Source organism: Neolamprologus brichardi, chromosome 2, assembly GCF_056152115.1.
Source record: "Neolamprologus brichardi isolate AB-2024 chromosome 2, ASM5615211v1, whole genome shotgun sequence".
In the NCBI taxonomy this organism is placed as follows: domain Eukaryota; kingdom Metazoa; phylum Chordata; class Actinopteri; order Cichliformes; family Cichlidae; genus Neolamprologus; species Neolamprologus brichardi.
Window position 1 is genome coordinate 6,031,453 of NC_142105.1, and position 27,072 is coordinate 6,058,524.

At 38.6% G+C, this 27,072-nt stretch overlaps 1 protein-coding gene across 11 annotated transcripts in view; it reads left to right on the top strand.

Moving 5' to 3' along the window:
- Positions 1–27,072, top strand: part of prom1a (prominin 1a) — an 89,473-nt gene that overhangs the window by 37,639 nt on the left and 24,762 nt on the right. For all 11 annotated transcript variants that reach the window (XM_087846702.1, XM_087846652.1, XM_087846630.1 and 8 more), the window contains 4 exons: positions 2,842–3,047; positions 23,759–23,879; positions 24,348–24,411; positions 24,817–24,906. In XM_087846702.1, coding sequence (XP_087702828.1) covers positions 2,842–3,047; positions 23,759–23,879; positions 24,348–24,411; positions 24,817–24,906 — 481 coding nt within the window. The remainder of the gene's footprint in view (positions 1–2,841; positions 3,048–23,758; positions 23,880–24,347; positions 24,412–24,816; positions 24,907–27,072) is intronic.

Consider the following 27,072-nt stretch of genomic DNA (forward strand, 5'->3'; position numbering starts at 1 on the left):
AGTGGCGGTGGAAAAAAAACGGCACATTTTTGACCTTTTTTTTTTTTGCTGAAGATTCACCCAATAACAAGCAGAGCCCAGAAGGAGAATGACAATGCAAGCACTACAGTTTGCACAGTGTCCTCAACAACTGTGCTGACATTAGTGCCTTTAGATGATACACATACACATATGTGCACGCAGACACACAGTCTTTCCTTTAGTTTTTGCCTCACAGCATTTTCAGAATCTCTGATTTCCCTTTTTCTCTTTGGACTCTGCAGTCCATATTTTTAAGGTCACAAAGAAAGTGATTAAGAGACTTTTTCGACGTCTTAGAAATGTAGTCACACAGCTGGAGCCTTCACTCCTCCAAACATTAGCGACAGGATTGTGGGTTATTATCTTTACTCGAGTTTTCCATGTTTGCATAAAGATTTAAAAATGAACCAGAAGACTGTTCCTCTCAGTCTTATTCAGAATCTATTTCTACCCTACCTTTTAGCCAAAAGCCAATGAAGGAGTCCCTGAAGGAGGCAGGTCACTGACTTGTGAGGGCGATTAAGATTAGTACAAATCAGCTGGGAGAGCAGTTCCTCTATTCAAAGCAGTGATAGCAGTGCTGCTTTGATCCTTTCATAACGAGAAGCTATTGAACATCATTGTGACAAGTTACATATGGTGTGGGAATTACCAATCCCCTATTTAATTTTGACAATTTCCAGAGCCTATGCTGCGTGCAGTTTAGGTAGGGGCAGATTAAGTAGGAGCACTGTGGCACATGACAAGAAGAGCAAGTGAGAAGCTGCCAACAGCAGCATTTTAACTCTCTCAGTATATGAGAAGGAATTTGCTAAAGAAGCTTGTCATTTTGAATATTGAAAGTTAAGGATTATTTAGGCTGTCATTGACAAATGATGTGCAGATTTCATAGGTGATGTTGAAAGGGTTCTAATTCCAGTAAATACAGTAATAGAAAGCACCGTCTCCAGGCTTGCCCTTGTGCTGTGGAGGTGCACTGCTACAGCGAATGCAAAATCTCCTCCACTGTGTCACAACAGCGATCCTTTAACATGCATTTCATTTTAAAGTTGCAGGAACTGACTCGGGGAAAATACTGAGTGGTGAAGGAGAATGTGCCTTCTCACAGTTTTGACAGTCTGACCCTAGGGGATGAATTCACCACATATAGACCCATAAATATATTAAAAATATATTTAAAAAGTATCTGCATGCTCCTGCTTGCACTCTTGATATGATGCTACTGATGAGAGTGCTTTGTTGTGCTTGGAGGCCGCAGGCTTTGCCACAGAGCTCAAGTTTGACCTCTGTGGTATAAAATTTGTGCACCTGCAAGTGGTCAGAGCAGGACTTCCTGGGAGCAATTCAAATGTAGCAGGAGCACCACAAACAGAGCAACGCAGAGACAAATTTAAACCAGGTCTGTGTTTTGTTTCTTTCAGGTGCAGAACTTAAAACTTCTTGTTGTGTTGTCTTATGCTAAGAAGTTAATGAAGTTAATATAAGAGGAGTATTTCAGTCTAATAAAGATGGACACATTTGTTAGAATCTTCATGAAGTTTTTAAGGTTGTTTTATGAAACTGAAGAAGTGACTTGGATGAGTGACGAATCGTTTCTCCCACTGAAAACGCTACGTCCAGATGAACAGAATCAACCTTTTGGGATTTACTTACCTGACTGATTGAGCATGCATCGAGACATTACATTTGTCAGTTTTAGCTAGGCGGAGGAAATGGTTACATTTTCTGATTACCGGCTACAAATTTTCACAGTAAAATTTCAGTTTTAGCCACCTAAGTTTAATTATTCTTGTTTATTTGTTTTAGAACTTCACCTCACCATTACTTACTAAAATCCTCTCCTGAATCCTGAAAGTTATAAGAATCATCCACTGCCAACAAATGATTTCACCTGCTTCATGGTTTGACTCCCTAAACTTAAATAAATTATAATGGTCTTAGGCATATACCTTATTTTCAATGAATGCAGAGCTCCACTGAAACAGGTATAATGATCTCACTCTGGGGCCTGATTTTTCTTGAAAGAAGAAAGATTAGGAAGTCGTTCCTAAGAAGCCCTTTAGTGTGTTAACTGCGTTGCAATCCATTTCTATTGAAGCAGGTTTTTCATCAGAAATGCTGTCTTTTTGCTTCGTTATAGTGGGAAGAACTGTACCACAGGGCTACTGTAGAGGGGAAGCTCCTTTGAGTATTTTCCCATCATACTTCATCTGTTGCTATCCTGCCAGTGCATTTTGCTGTTGGGTTAAAATGTTTGCAAAAACAATGTCCAACGATTGCTTTCTGCAACAGTCTCAACACATTTTCCCCTTTCACTTTCAGTTTGCACTGTAGTGTGCAGGGACAAAAACCTTCATCCTACTCATTTTTTGTTTTAGTCTTGCCATTTGTTTTGTGTAAAAATGCAGTCAGGAAGTTGAATTATTGAATTAGCTTGCTGTATTTAACAAAGAGAGGATTCTCCTGCAGTGAGTAGTGTTACGCAATGTCTTTGTTCATCTGCAAATCCTGTTTGGACAACTAGAGAGAACTCGCAGCGGTGGGATTCTACCAGATATTTTTAGATTTGTTCATCATTTTATCCTTGTATTCCTTGTGTGCGTCCTTCCATCTTTTTGTGTTTTCTGCTATTAATTTATCCTTTTCTCCTCATTATCTCCCTCACTCCTAAACATTCACCCTCTCCTTCTTCTACCAAACCAATCCTCATCTCTTCATTTACTGACTCACCTCCCTTTGTTGTTATTATTCATAAATAATTTGTCCATCTTTCTGCATCTCATTTTCTTTTTCCCTTTCACTCCTCTCCCCCGACCCCAGGCCATCTACTACGAGATAGGCTTCCTAGTTTGTGCAGCAGTGGGCCTGCTCTTTACCATTCTGATGCCAATAGCCGGGCTCTTCTTCTGCATGTGCCGCTGCTGTGACAACTGTGGTGGTGAGATGCACCAACGCCAGAGGAAGAATGCAGACTGCCGGCGTGGCCTCCTGGGAACGCTGCTCTTCTCCACCTCACTGGTCATCACGTGAGTATGACACATGCACAAATGACACGCACAAGTGAAATATTCAGAAATCAGTTCGCAAGCAGACGTGCACATTCTGCATGCAGACATGCATGTATGCATACACTGGGGTTATAAACAAGATGCATGTCTGTCTTTTACGGCGATACTCTCATGCACATGTGTACACATGTTAGTACCACACACACACAGTCATCAGTTTTCCTCCTCCCCCATGCTGTTTGCTATATATAGTTGAGTCCTACTGTAGATTGCATGTGGCAGCACCCTTCATTCTTTTATTCATTCTAAGCTCTGGTCACTATAACCTTCCGGGGATCCAGACTGAAAGCTTTCATTTACTCTTGTGGCAATGTCTCAGTGCACATCTAAAATACTACAAATCGAAGATAAAACCGCAATATGCTTTGGAATTTGACCGCAATCATTCTGGTGAACACTTCTGACCTTTTGACAATACACACAATTTCACCTGTACTCCTTGGTATTCATTGTAATGAATATAATACCGTTAAACTTTTTTCACATTACTGCACAGTCGTCATTGTTTGTCTTTTATATGCACATTTTAAGCAGTGGCTTTCTCGAATAGGACTGCGGTGAGTTTAAAAGCAGACTTAATTTTCAAGATTTCAGTTCAGAAAATATATTTTGTTTTCCTTTCCCCATTGTTCACATTGGGGAAAGGAAATGACCAGATCATTTTAAAAAAACAAAAACAAAAATCTGTGGGCCTTTTTGCCCACAGATTCTGCATATTCACACACAGAAACACATCTGTTTCTCTAAAGTCTGACCCTTTTTGCTGTGGTGTGATAGAAAAGTTTTATATAAGAAGTGTATAGAAAAGGTAGCTATAGGCTAAAGTCAAACTCTTGGTAAACATGAATTCGTTTGCTGCTTTAAAAGTGTGCCAAGTTTGTCTTGATGCATTCTCAATCATCCAGGAGATGTGCCAAGTTTGATAATGTTAGATTGGATTTGTTAGCTCAACTTTAACGAATGCAAGTTGTAAAACTTTAAGATGTTATTTAATGAGTTCTTTCACTTTTTGAAGTTTAAAGTGTTAGTTTTTCATTTGGGATGAGCTGTCCTCTTTAGCGGCACTTTCCCTTTTTCCCCCATAACCAAACTGACCAATCGGCCTCAGATATACTGTCTAGCCGTTTCTTTGAGAGTCTCATTAGCTTCTACTGCAACGTGACGTGCAAAACTCTGGAAATGGAACTGCACATTACTGCAATGCTGATCGCAACTGTGATTGTTCTGCTTGTTATGCCACATAAGCATGCATGTCAGTTTAAACACATGCTTTTACAAATAGATGATAGGATGTGAGTGTATCTGGCTGCTTTATTGTGCTAATACTAATCTGGCAGCCAGTAATCTGCCAGCGTAGCTATCTGCTGTTGTTTCCCAGTTTTTCTTTTTCTTTTGTGTTGTTACTTACACCCGAAGTACATGCAGGACAGTAACCTCGTTGTAAGCTAGCATTTTCTATGAGTATTAAAAGCATAATTCTGACATGAAAATCATGTTAGATAAAGTGGGACATTCAATTAGGTCTATAAGTATTTCAATATACACAGTACCCTGTTTTTCAGAGGCTAAAAAAATAACTAGACAAGCTAGTATAACTTTAAATGTGGGGATTGTTTTTAATATTTGGATGAAAATCATTTTCAGTCAGTGACTGATGGACATCACCAATCACTACTGATTATAATGTAACCAGGCACATATTTGGCAAAAATCTAGATTTCCATCCATCCATCCATTTTCTTCCGCTTATCTAATCCAGGAGAGCTGGAGCCTGTCCATAGGGCGAGAGGCAGGATACACACTGGACAGGTCAGCAATCTCTTTCTGGGTTAACACAGAGACGGACAACAATTCATGCTCTCATTCAGACATATGGCATGAGGGGGAATACAAAGTCTTTTCAGCTGCCTTCAGTTGAAAATGGATGAAATAAAGCTTTACATTCACCCTGTGCTTCTTCTTTATGAGCCCATCAGACTGTCCTGTAACTTGATGAGTCTCATCTGTCAGAAAATGGACCACAAGAAACCTAATCTTCCTTCCACTCTGGTTTACAGTCTCAGCAGCACAAGAAGCATAGCCACTGGGGATATAGCAACACTACAAAAGATGTGGGGAAACAACAGTTGAGCTAGACTGAAGGCATCCAGGAGTGTACTTAGTTTGATGTTCCTCGACTTTCAGTCTTCATTGGAACAAAGCCTAGTTATATGAAATTCCCCAGCAACATCCCAGCAGCACAGACAGAAGAGTCTGAGAGCATCCTCACAGCTCTTATTAAATCTCCCGAGCTACCAGGCAGAGATGCAGCAAAGGCTCTAATGAAGCAATTACAGGCTGGAGAGGGATGAGTCCCAAGCCCAGGCCAAGACTGCTTTTTACTGCTACTAAAAAGCTGACAGCCAGGCACAGAAAAGTAGTGGGGGTGACATTTATTTTCCAAGAAGTGTTAAAATCGGATTAAGAGAGGGGAAAGACTCCCAGGTAAGGGTGAGAACATTGAAATGACCACAAATGAGAGATAAACACAGCTAAATGATGGCTACAGAACCTGGGGCATCACCTTCTGTTGCACTGTGAGATAATATAGTGCAAGTAACTCTTTATTATGCATTATGTCAACTCATATTTGATGCTAAGCATTCATTGTAGGGGAGTTTTCGCAGCACTTTCCAGTCATCCCTTCATACCTAAGTAGTATGGACAGAGATGTAATCTCTTACTACCTTGCTTTGCTGTCAGTTAACTCAGCAAGGTTTTAATCTCTTAATATACAAGATCTTATGAAAGATTGTGTCTTTATTTATAAAAACCGAGTGATGCAAAGTGGATTTCAGTGTCGGGATGGCTACCAAGCTGCTGTTACTGGAGATACACCCAAGCACACAGATAACATTGTCACAATCCAGCCTGCCATATAGGCTTAAGGGCTTATCAACTCTGCCAGAAATGTCAAACAAGCCTGTGACTGTTGCCTGAAGACACTACACTTTCCTGAGTTTAGATAACATGCCCTTACTGAAAAGGTAAATCCCATACCCTTATCCTAATTACAGAGTGGAAAGCAGTCGTAGTTGCCTCTAAATAATGGCCACGCCAAATGTGAAGGCAACCTGAATTAAGAAATAAAAACAGAATGGTAAAAAAGTGAGTCGGGAGAATTTGGTATCAGTCAGATTTTTTGCTATTGTACACCACCTGCCTAAACACAGAAGGGTGTCCTGTGGTGTCTCGCACTGGGACGTTGGCGGCTGATTATTTCGGTCCTGTAGGTTGTGCAGTGGGGCCTCTGTAGTCAGGTCAAGTCACTGTTATTTATGTAGCACATGTAAAAACAACAGGAGTTGCCCTGAGGTGCTTTCCAGCTGAGGCAAACATATTAACAGTTCAAGTCCCTAAAAACAAAGCCCACATAAACAGAAACATGAATGCACTGAAAAGCAAAGCAAAAATGTAATAATCATAATATTTAAAAAATCTATCAAAAATTAATAGAATAAAAACCTCGGAGTAAAATTATACAAAAGAATACATTTAAAAGAAACAACAGTCATCTAAGGGAGCAAAAAGGAAACATTGACAGGTGGCTGACAAAAGCCAGGCGGCTCAAATTGTACCTGGCTAGATCACTATGGCAACCTGTAGACATGCAAAGCTAGTTATGGTTTTGGGTTTAAAACCAGCTACAAGTGCTATATTTTAACTTGTAATTGTGATTGATGTGCAATATATACATACACCAGCGTCTCCATGAGGTGTTCCTTGTTGGAACATTGTTCACTTGCAGAACACAGGTTCCACAAGATGCCAAAAACATTAATAGGAATCGGAATAATTTTGGCATTTTGCAGTTGCTGGAGATTTGTTCCCTGCCAATCCATGAACTGAATGTGCCGTTTCACCACTTCTCAGAAGTGCTCTATTAGAGAGAGACCTGGTGTCTGTGGAGGCCGTTTGGAGGGCAGCGATGGTTGTATGGGGAAAATCCCAGTAGATCAGCAGCTTGTGAAAAAACACAGACCTGGCCATCTGGCGCCAACAAACATGCCACATTCAGAGTCACGCAAATAATCTTTCTTCCCATTCCCATACTCAGTTCAATCTTCAGTATGAACCTCACCATGTTTACATCTAAATGTTTTGGCTTACTTTCCTATGATTACCTGATGGGGGTTAACAAGCAGTTTACCAGTTTTACCCGGTGAAGTGTGTGGTGAAGACTTCCTCCTGAATGAGTGAATTGTGTATATATGTAGCCAAGGTTTCTGGCGTATGTGCGACAGACTCTGAGCATTCCTGGATCCACTGTGGCAAATAAAGTAGGCAAAACAAACAAAGCAAATCGGTGAACCAGGTAGAAATGGGAAGAAAAAAATCTGTAACAAGAAAGCTGATGAGAAAATTTCACTCTTATATCATCCTCCTACTGTGAAGGTGGTAGGGTCAAATCCCAGAGGAGCTGCCAATGAGCTGCAGTTGTAAACGTGAATGAGTAATGTTCACTGGGTTAGAGTAGCGCTGTAGGGCTATGGGGTTTGATTCACACGGATGCCAGTCATGCTGAAAATGCATGCACTTCAGCTCCGGCTACAAATGTACTGCCCAAGTAAAAGCAGGCAGGATTGTTGTCATTGTGTGCTAAACTCTGCCAAACACAAAGCAGATGTTCATCACTGACTTTTAATGTTGTATCTTACAGGCAGAGACACTGGATTGGCTTTGTGGGAACAAACATGATGAGAATGATTAATTAAATTTATGGACATACTCATAATTTAATCAGAAACATATTACAGCAATTTGCCTATTAGTGGAGATGAACTATTAACATGTTCACCAGGTTAATTTAGGTGAAGGAATATTGAAATCTAATTAAGCATAAAATGATGTATTAAACAGGCCTTAAGGAATTGATAATTACTGTGACGTGTAAGCACGTTAAACTGATTTCTCATAGGGCTTTAAATTTGGGTACATAGCAGGAAAAGACACAAGCAAAGCAAACAAAAGAAACTCACAGTGAGTAAGTTAGAATCCAACTCAGTTTACAGCGAGATTAAACCTTTAGAAATAATGAATATGCATTAATACCTTTCACACAGATATTATGTTTGATCATTCAGGTTTTTGTCCATCTGTCCAAAAAATTTACCTGGCCAAGTTTTGGGAAACTTGCAGGTCTGGATAATTGGTTATTATTATTATTATTATTATTATTATTATTATTAATGATTCTTCTTTTCTTTCTTTTTTTAATGTAGTCACCCCATCAGCTTGTGAATATATATACACAACTGCTTGGGGCTCAGGGCAGTCTGGCGTGAACCAAGGGCTGACAAATTTCACCTTTCCTCTTTTAAACAATAGAGGTGGGAATCACCATACATCCCACGATACGATATTATCACAATACTTAACGCACGATACGATATTATTGCAATTTTTTAAAATATTTTGCGACATTCAGATTCTGTACATAAAGGTAAACTTTATCAATATTCATTTTATCTAATAACAAAGTCTCACACTCAGTCTTTCTCTCATTTCAGTTTTATTGTTGACAAACTGAACGGTTTGTATTACAGTCTAGTCCAACTTAACTGAATGCAACCATCTGGTACAATTATAGCTATTCTGAACTATGCAATTTGTGAAAACTATGCAGCCCCTTCAGCAACTGAAGAATTTGAAAGTAAATTAAAACAAAATATAATTTTACATTAAATAAAAAAGTTTTAAACTTAATTAAAATAAAACATGTCTTAAATGAAAATAAGTAAACTGTCATGTTTATTGCTGCCATAAAAAAAGTTAAACACATTTGGACAGTGAAGGAATGTCAGGATTCTTGCTCAGAAAAAGGATCAACATGCTCTGAAGTCAGAGTTGTGTTCCAGTCCACAAAAACCTTTTTTGTAACAAAATATCGATTTCTGCTGTCCCTGTATCGATACATTATTAGCAAACAAAATATCACGATACTACACAGTATCGATTTTTTCCCCCACCCCTATTAAACAACCTGCGGTCAAGGTGCAATGTCATCTTAGTGGAAGGATGCCTTACTTGGGGAAGGAAGGGACATCAGTTGTTTAGTAATATCAGGGTGTGCTACAGAGTTTGAATTAGCATCACAGTGAGATTATATTACATAATTCCTTTGTGTGTGTGGTGTTTTTGATTAATATGTTTTTTTAATATGATTAGATCATTATCATTTGGGGATATCTGGGCTCTTTGAGTTTGCTTCTTTATGGTTAGTGTTTATTTAATAATAAATCTAACCTAAAATAAAGAGAGATTTTATCATGTGAGTAGCAAATTGGTAAGATAAACGTTTAACTCCTGCTTATATGAAAAGGGCTAATTGTCAATGTTTGTGTCCTCATGCTTCTTTTGTGAATGTGATTGCCACTGCTGGGGTAATTTTGCAACACATTAGCCATTCAGCACTGTGCCATTAATATATCGTAGCTCACATCTGTACTGTATGCTAAACAGCATGTTTTCTTATATCTGCCAGCTATTATATATTCCCACTCTGTTTTATTAAAAGAACAGCAGGAGTTATTTCAGTTTCTCCTAATCAGCTCTGATTCTGCACAACACCCGCATGGATTTATAATAAGAAAATGACAGACATAAGATCTTTGCTTCTGTTCTGGCCAAGTGGAAGACCCTTGCCCCATGCTGTTATCCAGTATGGGCTTCAGCAGTCTATTTTAGTTGCTGGGTGTCCAATACTATTAACACAAAAACTCCTAATATTATGGACTTAGTAATCCATGCTAATTATATGGGGTCTTGTTAATGATAATACAGGCGACAGTGAACTGAGCATTCAGCAAGCTGAACTTTAAATCTCAGGCACCCAGATTAGATTTGAAGGGTTTGTCTGTAAATGAGCTATCTGATGTCTGGGATATCTATAAATGGGCATCCCAAGTGATGTACAATATATCTTGTACTGATTCAGTTTTGGTTGGTAATCTTTTTGTGTATCATTTTACGCTTATGAGGGAAGAAAAGGTCAGCGAATGACCTTGCAAAACCATGTTAGATGTGCTGAGTAAAATACTCGTATATCATGGGAAATCACTGCTTGAATGAAAAACAACCACTGTGAAATTCAGTATGCAAATTAATTCAAATTTGATTTTTTTTTAACCAGGCTAAGACTTTCTGCCTTTATGTTGGACCAAACTTAAATTTCTGAGCACATGCTCGTCCATAGACAGCTATGCTACTGGACAAGCAGATTCCCCTACCTTCTCCAAGATATTATGTTGTTATTTTCTCACTGTTGCAGCTTTGCCTGTTAAGTGGTAGATAGATTAGTGGTGTCGCAGAATGATAATACACGCTGCAATCATAAACAAAAAAAAGCAAAGCTCATAAAAGTTCCAGTGTGTCAGTTTTCTGGCCAAGGTAGGAGTGAAGGAATGCAAAGACTGGTCTCTGTGTTTGGCTTAGCTCTGTTCTAGTGTGTGTGTGTGTTTTCTTTTATAACCAAGGCTAAACACAAAAAGTAGTTGCTATTATTTTAATGGGTCAGTTTAGCTTAGTTTAAAACAAAGTGAACACAAGTTCCACTTCTGTTTATGTGGTGTGAGTTATAGCACTGGATCCTGCTGAATTATTAATAAAGTGACCCAATTAATTCTTAAGTTGTTGGAGCACAACACACAGAAGGGACATCACCAGGAGCTCAGCAGCCACAGTCAAAATAATTACTTCTGCAATACTACATACATTAATCTAGAAATGCAACTCATAAGATTAACTTTTTGACTTCGGAGCTTTTAAACCCTTAAAACCCTTGACATTCCTAGCAAAAGACTTCGACCGTAGTATTATCTCCTCTCACATAATGAGGGGAAAGTGTGTGAAATAAAAATACGAACTTGTCAGTATACCAGCATGTTCCTTTATTTATTTGTAAAATATAATTCCTCCCACTGAAATTCTCACAGCTCATTAAAATGGAATGGAAATGTATTGCGTATGCTTCCTTTAGCACATTTTATCTTCTAACAATGTGTAACTTGAAACTGTTTATTACAGTGTTGTTACAGATTGATCCATCTTTTAATACATATACAATCTTTGACAGTGTTGTGCACAATGACTACTTTGTTCATATCCATATCTCCACCAGCTGAAAGACAAAACTGAAGATGGCAGTCTAATTTCAACGTTTTAATCAGCTAAATATTTCTACAAGGCTGATGTTTTGTGAAATCATAACATAACATAACATAAAATAACATAACATAACATAACATAACATAACATAACATAACATAACATAACATAATGCAATGCATAAATGTAAAAGACTGACCATTGGCAATCACAGCTCATTTTGCATAAGTTAATTTGTTTCGACACATATAACCTGTTTTGCAGAATGCTTCTTGACTCTAATTTTACATTACAAGTAAATAGACTGATGTAACTACCCAAAAACCTTTGGACATTGGCTCTATCACTGACACTATAACTAAGTCCTTACCGAGGACTGTGGCCTTTAAAGGCATCAGAGGCCACCGTCAGGCGAAGACCATTGCCATTGTTAGCGCTGGAGAGAAACCTGACCCACAAGCTAAACAAAAGCTGGGCTCCTCACTGCCTCCAACAGCTGGCATATGGAAGGGGACCTTGGCAAGCAGCTGAATTTTGCAGCCCAAATAACACCATCATGGCTGCAACCAGATATGATCATCGTATTTAAATCCACCAACTAATTGATCATGTTGAAATTAAAATGGCAATGAGAAGAGAACAGGATTTGCAGGGCAATCATTTAGCAATGGAGCATCTGAAGTCACAGAGAAAGCTACTGGGTGGCTTTGCATTCAGAGTATGGATCCATGAACAGTTCCTGCTGGACCTGAAATACCCGATGACCATCACTGATTGAATCGGTGAGATGTGACTTTCATCCCAAAAACTGGAGAATTCTAATGTTTAATTAAATTGAATTCAGTTTTTTATATATAGTTACCTCAATGTGGTTTATATTGAGAGGTAAATGCTTACTACAACAATGAGAAATCGCAAAAAAAATATATCAATAATATAAAACTAAATAGCTCAATAAGGTAACATGCTTCATAAAATGAGGCAAAATAGGTCTATAGAATAGCAAACAAAATAAAAATTGATCAATATACATACTAAAAAAAACCACAACAAATGAAAATAAATTTGTCTTGGTTTTTTGTTTGAGAGGTTTGGTAAACACAGATGTGATGTGTTCTGTACAAAATAATTGTGCGTGGTTGTGAAGAGTTCTTGTATAAGGTCAAACAGAAAAACCAATATCCATCCATCTATCTACCTGCAAAAGTATTTTCATTGAATTTATTATAAATCACTTGCTGCTAACAGATAAAACATATTCTTGCATCCTGTCACATAAAAAAACAAGCACACAATTAGCCACGTATAAACACAAGTAGCCAAATACACTTTTACCTCAATCCTGCGCCTTCAGTAACCCACACATTGCTTAGTTAACAGCCTCCCTGGGGAGAAATCACATGCAGGACTATTTTTAGGGGCTCATTAATAGTATGATGAGCATCAACTCTTTCATGAAAGAAGCTACAACTATGAAGATGTCACTTGTTCACTAAATGTCAGGCTACTGGGAGGTAATTTATTTTCAGTGCAGAGCGGCATTAGGGTGCTGTTACACTAGCAAAATATAAAATTTAATTTTACTTAAAAGCCTCTAGGGGATTTGGGGTAGCAGCAGCAAAAGTAACAGGATTCTAGTGTGAAAGGAGATCCCAAAAAACACATTTTGATGTTAAAAATAAAATTAAAAGTACAGTAAAGCGAAGTAATTATTTCAGTATGATTGACTGAGATTATATGCACTAACCCATCCTGATGCTCCGTTCTTTTCCAGCAATAGCCAGGATTATTATTGTATATATTGGAGAGTATAGTTACAGTATAATGTATATAGCATAATAATATAGCATTATAGGCAGTAGTAGTAGTAGTTGTCACTGTTGTTTTGTTGTTGATGATAATGATATAAAAATGCCATACAGGTGGTTTTTGCTAGGCTTCCAGTCCTTTTTCTTGTACTCCATTCTATATTTAGTGTTGAGTCGAACAAAATTCGAAAATCTAAAATGATAATAAAATAAGGTAGATATCCTGAGAATTTAAAACCATCAACAAGAACAAAAATGTACCTGAAGTGTAAACTTAAGTGCAATCTGTGGGCATGTCATAATCTACAGCAGGTGTGTCCAACTCCAGCCCTTGAGAGCTGAATGAAATGAAGGCTGTGACGTACTCAGCCTTCAATTGCGGCCTCTGAAGGATGCGGCCTATGAATTGGGACATACCTACTGCCCTGCAGCTTTTAGACGCATCCTTGTTCCAGCACACCTGAGTCAAATGAATGGCTTGTTATCAGGCCTTTGGCAAACTTGATGGCATGCTGAAGAGGTAATCCAACCATTTGATTCAGCTGTGTTGGAGTAGGGATGCATCTAAAAGCTGCAGGACAGTAGCTCTCGAGGACTGGAGTTGGACACCCCTCTGATCTACAGACTAGAAAGAGAACAAAAGCTTGCAGGTAATCGGTGAGATCTGCACAGAATTTCTACTCTTTACTAACATGCATTATCCAACTGTCTCCATTGATTTTTTTTATTTTTATTTTTGCATCTTAAAATCACACATAGCTCATGGAAATGTGGGTTGCCTAATGTGTTGGGGGAAATGTGCATAAGCGAACAGCGTGAAACATCTCACTTTAATACATTGCAGTGTGTAACAGTCACTCATCAAAAAATAAGTGAATAAAAAAGTAAATAATTGTTTTGGACATCATTGAACTCCACCCATTAAAAATCACTGTGTTATCAAAAACCTTTTGACCATTTACCTCTGGCTATTTTTGTATATACAGCTTTTCAGTCTGTGTAATTTCTCAGGCTGCAACTGAGAATTATGTGTCTGACTCATAAATATTTATTTGCGCTCTTCTTTTACGTTGATTGGCCCTTAAGCCTTATCCTTATTTTCTCTTGAATTGTCTCTGTTTAAAGTTTTTTTTTATTTCATTAATAAACTTTTAAAAAAGTTATCATCTCCTGTTCACAGCACACAGACCCCAAACAATGGCAGCTTTATACATGCCACAGCCAAGCTAATTAACTGGAGAGGTTGTTCTCAGAATTTGCAGTGCATCCCATAATTTATCACATCCCCTGGAGAGACCTCAGTCATACTAATCATTCTAATTTTCCCTCATTTTGCATTTATAGCTGAAATCCGCTTTATTTTTTACTAATTGCATTTTTTCCTCTCACCCTGGGATGCTAATGGTCGTGGATTCTTGTAGTGTACACCTTACAAATCAACACACGATTTAGAAGAATTCAATATTGTGAAGCTAACTGACTTTCCTAGCTAGGCCGGGCTTTCTTTCAAATTTATAGGAGACATTTATGTCACAGTAGTGATGATATGGCACATTGTTACACAGGAGAGAAACGATAGGAGAAGGCAAAGCTGCAGGGATCTGTGATGGCTTTACGAGTAGGAGGTATAACCCAGAAATATCAGCATTTCTGGGAGATGGATCTGTCTTTCATGTCTTTGTGTCACTTTGTGGTCATCAGGGTGTACCCCAGCAAAATGAAGGCTGGCAACTTTATACTAACCAGGCTCACTAGTAATGAGCCACTGTGGTTATAAAAGAACAAATAGTATTTTGGGGGCTATATTGGGAGTGTTACTCAGACATAATTCAATTCAATTCAATTTTATTTTGATAGCACCAAACCACAACAACAGTCACCTCCAGGGTATCTATATTGTAAGATAAAGATCCTACAATAATATATTGAAAACCCCAACAATCAGACGACCCTTATTAATAGTAACTAATGATTAAATGTAAAGTGATTCATAATAGAAAGTGAAGAAAGGTGAGTGGTGAAGAAACAGTGCAAATAGAATAAACTGCTTTTTAGCAGTGTGATGGACCGAGCAGTGAAGGAAACTTAGGCACAGGTTAAAGTCCAAAAAAATGGGTTTTTTGGGTTAAATAAAAAATCATTTTTTTGGACTTTAATTATAATAATTGGTTAACTCATGCAAAAAGAATCAAAATCTTGGGCCCATAAAAGAGGTCAAAATAACAGAACTCAAAGTTGACAACACTACTGATAACTCAAACAAACTGACCTAACTTAACGAGACAAAGGGGAAACTTAAATAGTGGCTGATCAGCTCACAAAAACAGGAGAAGGGGTAAAACACACAAAACCTAACTAAACCAAACATAATGAACTCCAATTCCCCCCCATGGTCTCGAGTTATGGCATGAACCAATTTGTAGTCTTCCTTTAAAGCTCGCTCCGCTCCTTTTCCACCTCTTGGCTCCTTAATCAAGGGACTGGAACAGCTGCAACTAAGGTAACTCAGAAAACAAAAGATTAATCATACATAACAGTGTAAACTAAAATGTGCACACTTATTTTAGAATGCCGTGTTATGTGGATATGTGAATGAATTCTAAACCAAAACCAGTTATTTATTGTCCTGTAAATTAATTCCTATATTTAAAGAAAGACAAATGTGAATGCAATGTTACTTATAAGCCTCTACATTAACATGGTGGGTTTTACCACTGTGTGGCTGTAAGTGCAGCCATCACAAGCAGTTTTTTTGTAGTTTCGTTTAGTGTAGAAACAAGGGTTCTGATGATAGCAGCTTAACAATATTAACAATGTCAAATTATTAGAAGCTTGGGAGGGAAGAACAAGAAAAAGGTCATCAACGTAATCAGCAGAACATTAACCATTTGATTTTTGAAACATACAACAACTCACAGGATAATACAGCATATGTACAAACGGCCAGCTTTACTTGCAGTGTACAAACTCATCCCATCCCTTAAAACTGGAGCTCATCCCAGTGGTTAAACGCCACCTGGATAGGAAAAGAGTCATCCCGTGGCTAACACACAGAGAAAAACAAACATTCACACTCACATGCACACCTCCAGCCAAGTTAGACTGACCAGTTAACCTAGCATGCATATCATTGGAGTGTGAGAGGAAGCCAGAATCCACAGACGGAAGGAGGACACACAAACTTCACACTGACGTTTGTGGCCGCAGATTCAAACCAAGACCTGTGTGCTTTGTTAAGCACCAAGCCACTGATGGTTACATTAGAACAATAGCATGCAAGCAATGATATCCACACAATTACCTGCACCTGCATTTGATACTGGCCAAAATATGATAGTAGGTACAAATAGTAAAATGTATTCAAGCTTACACACTAGAGTTGTAATTTTGTTTGTCAATACTTTCAATTTCTTTGCCAATTCTTACAAACTGCACTGCTGTTCATCTGAAAGGGGATTAAATATGATTTTGTGTGAAAACACTGAATGACTTTGAATTCTTCTCACATTCAGTGGACGCTAAACCTCAAACTAACATTATTTTACTGGGATAGACTCACTAAATAACTGAGGATGGGACGATAAAAGCAAATCAGTGCGATTCAGCTGACCTCTAAGTTCAGAGAAAACCAGGACCTCTGAAAAGGTGTAAAAGGTTTAAACTTCATCTTCTTCTCCAAAGTGGATTAATTATATGCAAATAATAGTTCATTACGCTTAGGTTTGACTGGTTAATGCTTCATAAAGTGCATTCATGTGTTATGACGTTAGCATTTGCTGATTAAATAATCTGCTCTCTGAATTTCCTCATTTTTTCATTAGCTATCACAAGTTTTTTAGTTATGGACAGCTGATATTTATTTTTAAATCAAACCACTAATGTTTCCTTGAAGGGGGTTAATTAAACTTAGCCTATCCAGGGATGGTTTACTGAGCAACACAGATGTCTTTGAGTATTAAAGCGTTTTGGACATCCTTAAGAAGACAAATTATAGAAAGACTGCTTCTGTGAAAACTTTACTATTTAACTTTTAAAAGCAAAGATATCCAGATAACCTGAGTCCTTGCCCAGGTAATCAGGGTAGTGTCCTTAACAATGTGTTATTTGCATCATATTTGAGCAAACTCAGTCACTGAAGGAATAACAAATATTAGTATAAGCTATGCTTTATGACGGAAATATGATTAATCAATTGTTACACTGTTTGACAATTTAATCAGAAAAATGCATGCACTGCAGAAAATTGGTGGGTTTTTTTTGTCTTTTGGCCCTTTTACAGATTTCCAAAAAAATCCTATTGTGCTGCAGTGACCTTCTGTGTTATTTACACAACCCCGTGAGGCTGTTTGGCTCAGAGTTTGGTATTCATATCATTCCTGGACTGTTTACTGTGGAATTAATGGTCTGTTGTCTCCCATCAACCTAGTCCAGACAGTCTTCACATGGAACTGACAGCAGCTTTCACAGCATCCTTATGAGTAGGAAAAAAACTGAGAACTAATAGCACTGTCTTTACTGGGTTGTCATGCTCGGAGCAAAGGCCTTGAAGCCAGGAAGCTTAAGCATTCATTGCTTGATTAAATTCTTCACAGGACACAATGCTCCAATGGGGAGTTGGGCTCAGAATGTAACTTGGCAAGCTCTGAGGACAGTAATAACACAGCAAATAAAAATACATAACAATAGCCACTTATAGGAGAAAGTGCAGTTTAATGGAATGAAAACGGGCAAACCAAAGGCTTTACGTAGGTACTAAAATGAATGCAATATCAATTCAGTTATTACATTTATATACATTTATATAAGTGGAGTAATGCGATCACACAGTGGCTAAAATGAGAAAAAGTTGCAGTTGCTGGCTGTGGCAGTGACCTGTTGGCACAATAAAATGTCTAATGAATTATTTCAGATTACATAAGATTTGCTACATAAGCTACAGTATATGACAGGACAAATTGCTGAGGCCCGACATTTTTCAGTCAACACCTCTGTTGTCCCACGTGCACCAAAATGCATCACTTCTCGTTAGCGTTTGCATTCAGGTCAGACTGGCACAAAAATAAAGATTTAATAATAATTTAATTAAAAAAGTAATTTATATTAATTATTATTATTATAGTGATTATTCTGGATAAGGCTTTGATTGACAGTTACAGTAGCTGTTTTATATTGCACTCAGAATATTTAATTATGCACATGTGCTGATTACGCTGCCATTGTCTATCGATGTGTGTGAACTAAAATGATCACTGTAGTTATTACAGTGACTAGAATGATCATTTTCTTGTCTGAGGCTGGACAATAAAGAGACATTTTCGGCAGTGTTAAAAGAGGGAGGGGCTGTAAGGGGACTGTCCCAGCCTCCGAACTACAGTTACACTGAATGCAGGCCATTGTTGAAGTTTGTAAAAGCTATGGAACCACCAGACCATGGAACACTCACTGCCCAGCCCCCAGTAGTGCCCTAGATTCTGGGGCACTGCATTAGTTTGTTGCTCTTCTTCGTCTGCTGTCATGGGGCAGTTTCATGTGTCATTTGGCTTTTGCTCAAGCAGGAATTAAAGCCCTTTTTCAAGCTTGTTGGAGGTAAATCTGCCTCCTGCCGTGTTTGAATTGTCCCCTGCAGTCAAAAAGCAGCCATACAGTTGATAGCTAGAGTTGATTGTGCAGTTCAGACGTTGCTGATAGCAGTGAAATGTGATGATGCTGCACAAAAGATCAATGGCTGAAGTGCACAGATGAGGTGACAAATGGTATTTTTAAAGGCCACCTGCTTCATTGAAATGCAACATTTCTTTTTATGAGGGTGTCAATTTTAAAGCCGTCACACTAGTCTGCTACAAGCCAGACAGTTTTTAAAGTTTCCATATGCAAAGAAGCAATCAATAGTTATATTCCTATTTCAAAACAATATTGATGCTTTTTATAGACAGGAGTCACCAAGTACTTTACAGAAAACAGTTGGTGGCGCAGTACATCGTGGATTTGAAAGATGAATCTCATGAGGATTTTAGCAGTGCAACAAATCAACGACTCTCTTCAAAGTGAGAGCTAGTTTACAGTAGTTTGAATACGTTTCATTATTGCTATTCTTTCATACTTGTTCTGTTGACTAAAAAAAAGAAGTGGGAAAACTGTAATTTAGAGTTATTTTTTTCTGAATTTGGCTGCATGAAAATACCGAGCTTAGGAGAAAGGCAGAGATGGAACAGTAGCCTATGTCTTGTGGTGGCTGTGGACAGTCATCCAGTGTGTGTGGGCAAGATACTGAATTGAGTGTTAGTTCGAATGTTATAAAAAGGTGCTTAGATAAAGTACATGTGTGTGATTAGGGGCTTGTAGAAAAAAAGGGGCTGTGAGTGCTCAGTTAGCATACATATATATAAGTGCCAGTCTATTTGCATTAGGTGAACATAGTGCTAACACTAAACATCCACACAAATCCAGGATCCCTGAGAAACTGTAAACGTTTTAAACCATGTTAGGCACATGTTCTTATAACTGATTTGCAAACAGGATATGGTCATCAAAACTAAAAATTGTACTGACCAGCAATAAAGCAGCTCTGGCTAAAGGTTGCTGGCTCCTCCGGGAGGCAAGTGCTTATTCTTGGTTTGAGGGCTTTTTATATGATGATGTAGATAAGTAACATAAGAGAGGAGTCTGGCATTTCTAACTTTGAAAACCTTTTATATGGACAAAAACTTTAGATAACAGACTAAAGGATAGGAAGAAATGCTAGAAGCTCAATCGGGGATATATATAATGAACTGATGCCTGTTTGATCTGCTTTGAATTTCAGATCTTCTCTTTGTTGTCATGCAAAGCTCACATCTTTTTTTCATGAGTGAATTTTATAGTTTGGCTTATGAAAACCTTTTCAGCTAAATGCCATGGAATATTTCTCTGTCACATGTGATATAATAGACACCATTAAATAGAAGGTGAAATGAAGATGACACTGCAGGGGGATTGAGTCCTTAGTGGCATGTTTCCTGGATACGGACGCTGTAAGTGAGAAAGCGGGTTAGCAAGACCTGCTTGTCATTTTAAGTTTGATGGTTGTTTGATCATTTTGTATTCAAATACAAATGTGTGTATGCCTTGTTGTCTTCTTGCAGCTTTAGACCCTCATTTAATTTGATCGCTTTTTAAATAACAGACTCAAACTGGAACGTGAGCAAACTCAAGCTGAACTCAAACATGATTCTCATAAAATATGGTGGACAGTCATAGACAACACAGCTTGTTGCAAAGCACCAGGCTGTTTTCTCAAAGGGTCTTTGTTCAGCTACGAGAGGGAGTGAGAGAGACAAAGGAAAGGACAGGAGGTGGGAAGTGGGAGAGAGAGAGAGGTAACTGAGGGCAAAACAGGAGACCGAGGAGGAGATTAAAGAAGAGAAAGGGTGGAGTAGGAAAATGATAGTTATCTTTCACTTTGGGATAGAGTAAGAAAGGATAGTCAAACAAAAATACCTCATCAAGGGAGATATATGGAGAAATACTGGTGTAGAGAAAGAAATAGTTTAGCGAGGGTGTGGAATAGAGGCTTCATAAGTAAAGTAATAAAGACGAGCAGACAGCCAAAAGCAAGCATAGAAAAGAAAAGTGTGGGATTGTGAATTTGTGTATGAAAGAGGGAAGCAAATGTATGAAGTGTGAGTGAGAAAGATACAGAGGGAGGGCGGAGAAAGTGTTTGACAAAAGGCTTTTGTTGTGAAAGTGGCCATTTTGAATCTTCCCCTGGTTACGGATGGCTCCACTTCACTGTGTCCCAGCCTACTTGTTTGGCCTAGTTTCTGATTAAGTCGCCACTTGTACGGTGACAGTGTTTACTCTGTTGGCACACTCACTATTTATGGCAAACATTATCACACATCCACTAGAGATGGTGCAGCTTGATGCCATGCAGATCAGCGAATTTCTCTCCCGAGGGCAGCACATCCTACAACACATTTGTTCTTTAAAGACCATGACAATGCTGTTAGAAGGCTCTTTTTTTATCTTGAAAGATGTTCATTATGAATTTTCTTCAGATGCCAGCAAGTGAATATTTACATTCATTTTGATTTAGAAACAAACCAAATATATGTCGAGGGAATGCTGCGAATAGGGTAGCAAGTTTGCAAAGGATTGCAAAGTTGCATCTGAACAAATGGCAAGACTTTGACAAGAATGTAATACACAGTGCCACGCTGGGCAAAAACCAAGCACAGTATGTCAGCACAAATACCTCATACCACATAATGATTTGGGTTCCTCTTCTTGCATTCACTGAGTTGACCATGAACTCCTGTGTATACCAAAGTATTTTAGGCTACGTCCACACGTACCCGGGTATTTTTGAAAATGCAGATTTTTCTATGCGTTTGCACCTTTCGTCCACACGTAAACGGCGTTTTTGGTCACTGAAAACGGAGATTTTTAAAAGCTCCGGCCAGGGTGGATATTTTTGAAAACTCAGTTTTTGCATTTATGTGTGGACGAGAAAAACGCAGAAAACGCAGTGTCAAAGGTGTGCGCCTTTTTTGACGTCACACTGTGCGCCACGTTATTGTTTCGGTGAAATGAATTTCTACAATACTGTTACTGTTAATTGTCTCTGCAGTGTTTAAATGCTTACATATACACACACAGTTACTGTCCCTCCACACATACCACTCGGTTATGCTTCTATGCCCCATCTTTGTTTACTATTTCCCACTGAGGCTTCTAGACTTCTGATTGGCCAACATTTCTGCACGGTTAGGAATATATCGCCACCTGTTGCTTTGGCATGTTCCTAGCAGCGTTTTCCTTCATTTCTGCCTTTATATCATTTCTGATTATTTTTTAAAACGAAAACTGAAAATCTCAGTTTTCAAAAATACCCGTGTACGTGTGGACGTAGCCTTAGAGTCAGTCTCAACCACAGCTAAAGGTGTTCTTGGCCCAAGAACACCAGCACATTTACAGCTAACTGTCTAAAAAAGAAAATAACCAAGGTGTGTGACTGGCCCACTCAAAGTATCTGTGGCATTTGTGAAACTGTCCCTCCTGCTTATAAATATTCAAACTTTACTAGGTTGTTATTGAATCATTAACTCTTCAGTCCTCTGACTTAAACTCCACAGAAAATCATAAACATGCTGACTCTTAGCTGGCTACATGCTGTGATATCTGACAAGTACTGACTTAGACTGCCTAAACTTAAGCATGTGTCTGCATACAGAATAAAGTGTAACAATATTTGAAGACATTTTTTCCCCTGCATTTTCATGCCAGAAATTAAGAAAAATACACACGTTTAACAAAGTGGAAGGAAATGTGCTCCAATGCGCTGCATTTCTTGAAAGTAGAAAACATTTTATGCATACACTAAGTGTGCAAACACACTGCAATGCTTAATGTTGCAAAATGTCCACAGCATAATCCAGGATAGAAATTAGATTATATGCACAAAGGGAAACTGCGACTACAGCAGTGGCTGTACTTTACTGCTCTGTAAAGAAGAACGGCGCCCAGCAATGTCTTCGTGCATTAGCAGTAAGACAATAGAAACACCATCTCTGGGTGCACCGTGGTCACATACGTACAACCTGTTGTCATACTTACACATAAAGACCCCTGCCTTTCTTATAGAGTCAGTCACAGCACCCCGATTCTACACCATTGATCTAAACCTTCCCAGAAGCTTCTGAGTCAGTTCTTTTGTTACTCCTCTCTGCCAGTCATCTTACATCATTCATAAAGCTGCTTATTCCACTGAAGCATTTCCATGAAGGGGATTCACTGTGTCATACAACTCTACTTTAGGAGTTTTTGATCCTTAGAGTCAATTGCAGAGAAGCTTTTTTTTTTTTTCCCCTTTTTGACCACCTTTCCTTAAGCTGCTCACGCGCGAACCTCAATAACACACATCAGTAGCAGTAAGAACATACGTGCACACACTGTAGTGCTGCAGTAGCTGTGAGGTGCTGAAGGAGAAAATTCAGCTGGGATGAGAGTGAGTCATGGAAACCGCTTAATATTATGGGCTGTCTTTCCCTTGATGTTGTTCAAGCTAATTAAGCCTTGTAGTAAGCTACTCAGGTCTGTTTGAAGTATGCAAGAGATTCACTGTAATGGTCTGCTCTATGCAATTCTGTGTTTTCACATTCAATTTGAATATGCTTACAACCCAGGGACCTTAGATCATAAAGATAAGACACCTGGATTTATAGCTATGAGTCTATTTCTAAATTACTTGGGGAAATAATAGTTGTTTAGATCTTGAGACTGCAGAACATGTCAGTATATGACACACGCATACAGTGTTGTAAAGATGCATTTACACAAGACCTCTATGCCTGTTATGTTACCTTATTCTAGCCTATTAAAACATTGTTGATGAACAGGAAATTGTTTTCATGTCAACGCTTAAATTAAATGAATGAAATTGTATGTAACAGTTAATTAAAATGGGTTTAAGGTAAATTTATTTTCTTGAGTACAAGAATAGTCCAATGTAATGCTGGCTTTCAAAGAATGAAGGCACTCTACAGGTGCACTCAGTGGCAGTCGCAAAAACAAAGTAAGGTGAATGTGGTGGTGCACACTGACCCCTACTGCTGATGCCTTGTCATCACCCTGCTCTGCATGACTCGCCCCTGCCTTACTCTTGACTGACACAGGGGCAGCAGGGTCACTCAGACATGTCCGACAGCAGCTGTGTTCTTGTTTCAACTGTTTTATTAGGATTGGAGTGCTGTGTGCGTATGCCGCCAACCAGAACCTGAGCTCTCAGGTGAAGAACGTACGGAGACTGGTCAACAGCAACATGAGGGATCTGCACACCTTCGCTAACGACACACCGATGGTGAGGCAGAAAGTTTCCATTTGAAACACGATGTTACATAAAGAATTGGGGTGAAGCATTATAGATGGTTAAGTTATGAATTTTCCTGACATTTCAGGGTGGCAGACTCGAGGGTACACTTGTGAATCAGTGTGCATATCATTTCTTTTTTCTTTGTTGAAACTGGGGTTTCTTGTCATGCTGACTTTGTGTAATCCTTTCACACGGGAAAAGAGAATTTTCTCACCTTTTATGCACGCAACACCTGCAAAGTTGCTTTTGAAAAGATTGTTCTCATACGGTGAAATTTCTCCAACAATCAGTCTCATTCTTGTGGGTGGTATTTGCTGAAGAAAACTCCAACCAGATTCTCAAGTGAATCAATAAAATTGTGTAACACTGAAGTTGTTTGTTGGTGTCTAGACCAATAAAGTACTTTTGTGCAGCTATTTCTAAGTCTCTTCTCGTCTCTGTGTTTCCTCTATGCAGCAAATTGAATACCTAATATCCCAGTATGCCACGGCCAAGAACAAAGTCATCTATGACCTAGATAGTAAGTAGTTCTTCTCTGTTTCTCCAATAGTAAATTAGGTAGACACAAACAAGTCCCTAAGTTTATACACTCAGTTGTGCAGCATGCTTATTATGTGAATTTAATGTGTCTGCTTTACTTGTTTTCACAACTGTGACTTAACTAGCTCCATAGGCAAAGTAGAAACTTTTAAAAAAGCATCTCTTGAGTATTCCTGCTACTTTCTTCAGGCAGTTCTTTCCTAGAAGTTGTGACTTGCAAAAACAGAGCCAGGATTTTAAGCTTTTAAATTAAAAACAAAAAAAGGAAGAATTTATGCCTTGTATACTCAGACCATTAGAACACAAGTTTAGATGGTTTACTAGAGAACAAAATTGGGAACAAGAGTGACTTGGACTAACGTGTCTATGCTGATGTTTTCTACAGACATAGGTCCATTATTGGGTGGAAGGATACATGATCAGTTGGATAAGGAGGTCCGTCCTGCCTTGGACCAAGTCCTCAATATGGCTGGAGGTACAGTTGCTCACTTTAAATTTCCTCCTCTAGATAAGATCAAAATATTGCAGGCGCTAAGCTACTAAATGCCAGCTACAGCTTCACTGCAAACATTGCAGTGCTGCCAGTTGTGTGATGAATACAATGTTTTTCCCTTAAATGTGTGATTTAAAGCAAGTGTGAATAACCTTTTTTTGGTGGAAATACAGGTTTAGGACTCGTTTCAGTATTTTCCTATAAGTAATAAGTCCTCCACCATATAATATTAGTTTCATTAATCCTTAATCTTTGTATTTTATGCTTTTTCTTTTATAAAGTGAAAATCGAGAGGGCCATTAAAGGTAATGATAACTTAGTAACTGACCCACAGTCCTTTGACCCTTGACTTTGTGAATTTTGACACCATTGTTGCTACTGTGATTCGTCCCCTTTGTTTTCTTCCTTGATGCCTACCTGAGCCCCGAGTTACAGTTCTTGAGTTTTTGATGAAAAATAAACAGTCAGTATATAAAAACTGCACTATGCTATATCTTACTTTGGTGACCACAGAGTGAAGAAAGCAAAAAGGTTTTTTTCTTGTGGGGGTGGAAGTATATATATATATATATATATATATATATATATATATACGTCCACCCCCCCACAAGAAAAAAACCTTTTTACTTTCTTATTTTACTATAAGGCATCCATACCATCCACGCTTTATTCCTTTATGTGAATGTCTGCTTCTGTTGTCACCAGGTAAATTGGACGAATAAATTCTCTTAATTTTCGTTCCATTTATGAATATAAATGGAAATGATTCTCCTTCCATAAAAATCTAGCCTAGTGCAGTTTAAGTTCATGGTGTTTTGACAAAATCCCCAAACCCTTTATACTGTAACTGTGTTACCCCAGTGTGATGTGAGCATAAAAAACGTGTTTGTGTAACCAATCATGTTACTTTTATTATTTTTTTTAATTTTTATTTGAGTATGTAACTATGAGAGTACCTTGTTTTCTTTTTCTCTTGTTTTTTAAATTCTGAATTACAACTAGATGCTGTGTGGATGTTTGACCCAAATATATAGGCTTGCACCACATCAGCAACAAAAGATGAAAGATCTGTCAGTAAGCATGAAAAAAGTAAAGTTGGTAAAATGTCGGACCATTGGCATGGCAGTGATTATACTGTAATTTGGGTTTTTAATATTCATATCCTTTTGGGTTTCTGTTGGGTTTGAGCCAAGTTGTCAAAGCTTTTTATTATTCACTGAGAATGCAGAGTCTATTGGCATGGCAGGAGGCGGACGCACTTTTTCTCCTCTCCCTTGTCTTCCCTGCTTATGTCCTTGTCTAGTCTCCTATTTTTTTGTATTTTCCCTGGAACATTCTCTCACAGTCTGTTCTCTAAAACCTAAAAGAGGAATTATGGATTGGATCAACTGGTCCCTAAATGCAATTGACACCCCTTTCTCAACAAGAAGTTTGGGCTTGGGTGAGCCTGAGTGCTGAGGATATCTACCTATTCGGAACCATGGTAACAGGGCTTTTGCTGATCGGAGCTGGCTTGGCCCTGACTTATCGAAGAATTAAGAAAGCGGAACCGGCTGTTCAAACCCCCACAAGGCTGCCTGCTGGGATTGGAATGATGGGAGAGGCGTGAGTTTCTCAAAATGGTCTCATTGAGTGCAGTACGGATAAGATCTTGGAGAGGCTACGGCTGCTGTGAATACTCAGAATAAGATCTCTGACTGCAGACTGGATACATCTCGGAAGGGCTAGCCCGGAATAACATCTCTGGGTGCAGATTGGATGACATCTCGGGGAGGCACACTGCCGTGAGTTCTCAGAAATCGGCTCCTTGAGCACAAGAAATGACAACATCACAGAACGCAAATATGGCGAAGCTCGCGGCTCTCCAACGGGAGATTGAGAGACCAGTGTTGGACTGTAGAACTGCTTTGAAATTCATATGAGCTGTTCGCACTAAAGTAAAAAATAACATCACTTATGCGGATACCCTCTTGGCACCAGCTGCAAGGCCGGAGCTGAACAAAACACCCTGATAACGACTGTGTTTAGTCTGTTCCTTCCCATTCCATGCAAGGCCACCTGGGTTGGCTGGAAGACTGTTTACTTAGCCTGGCAGGGAGAAGGACACTGTCTCAGCTGAACTATGGACACGCACACACATACATATAC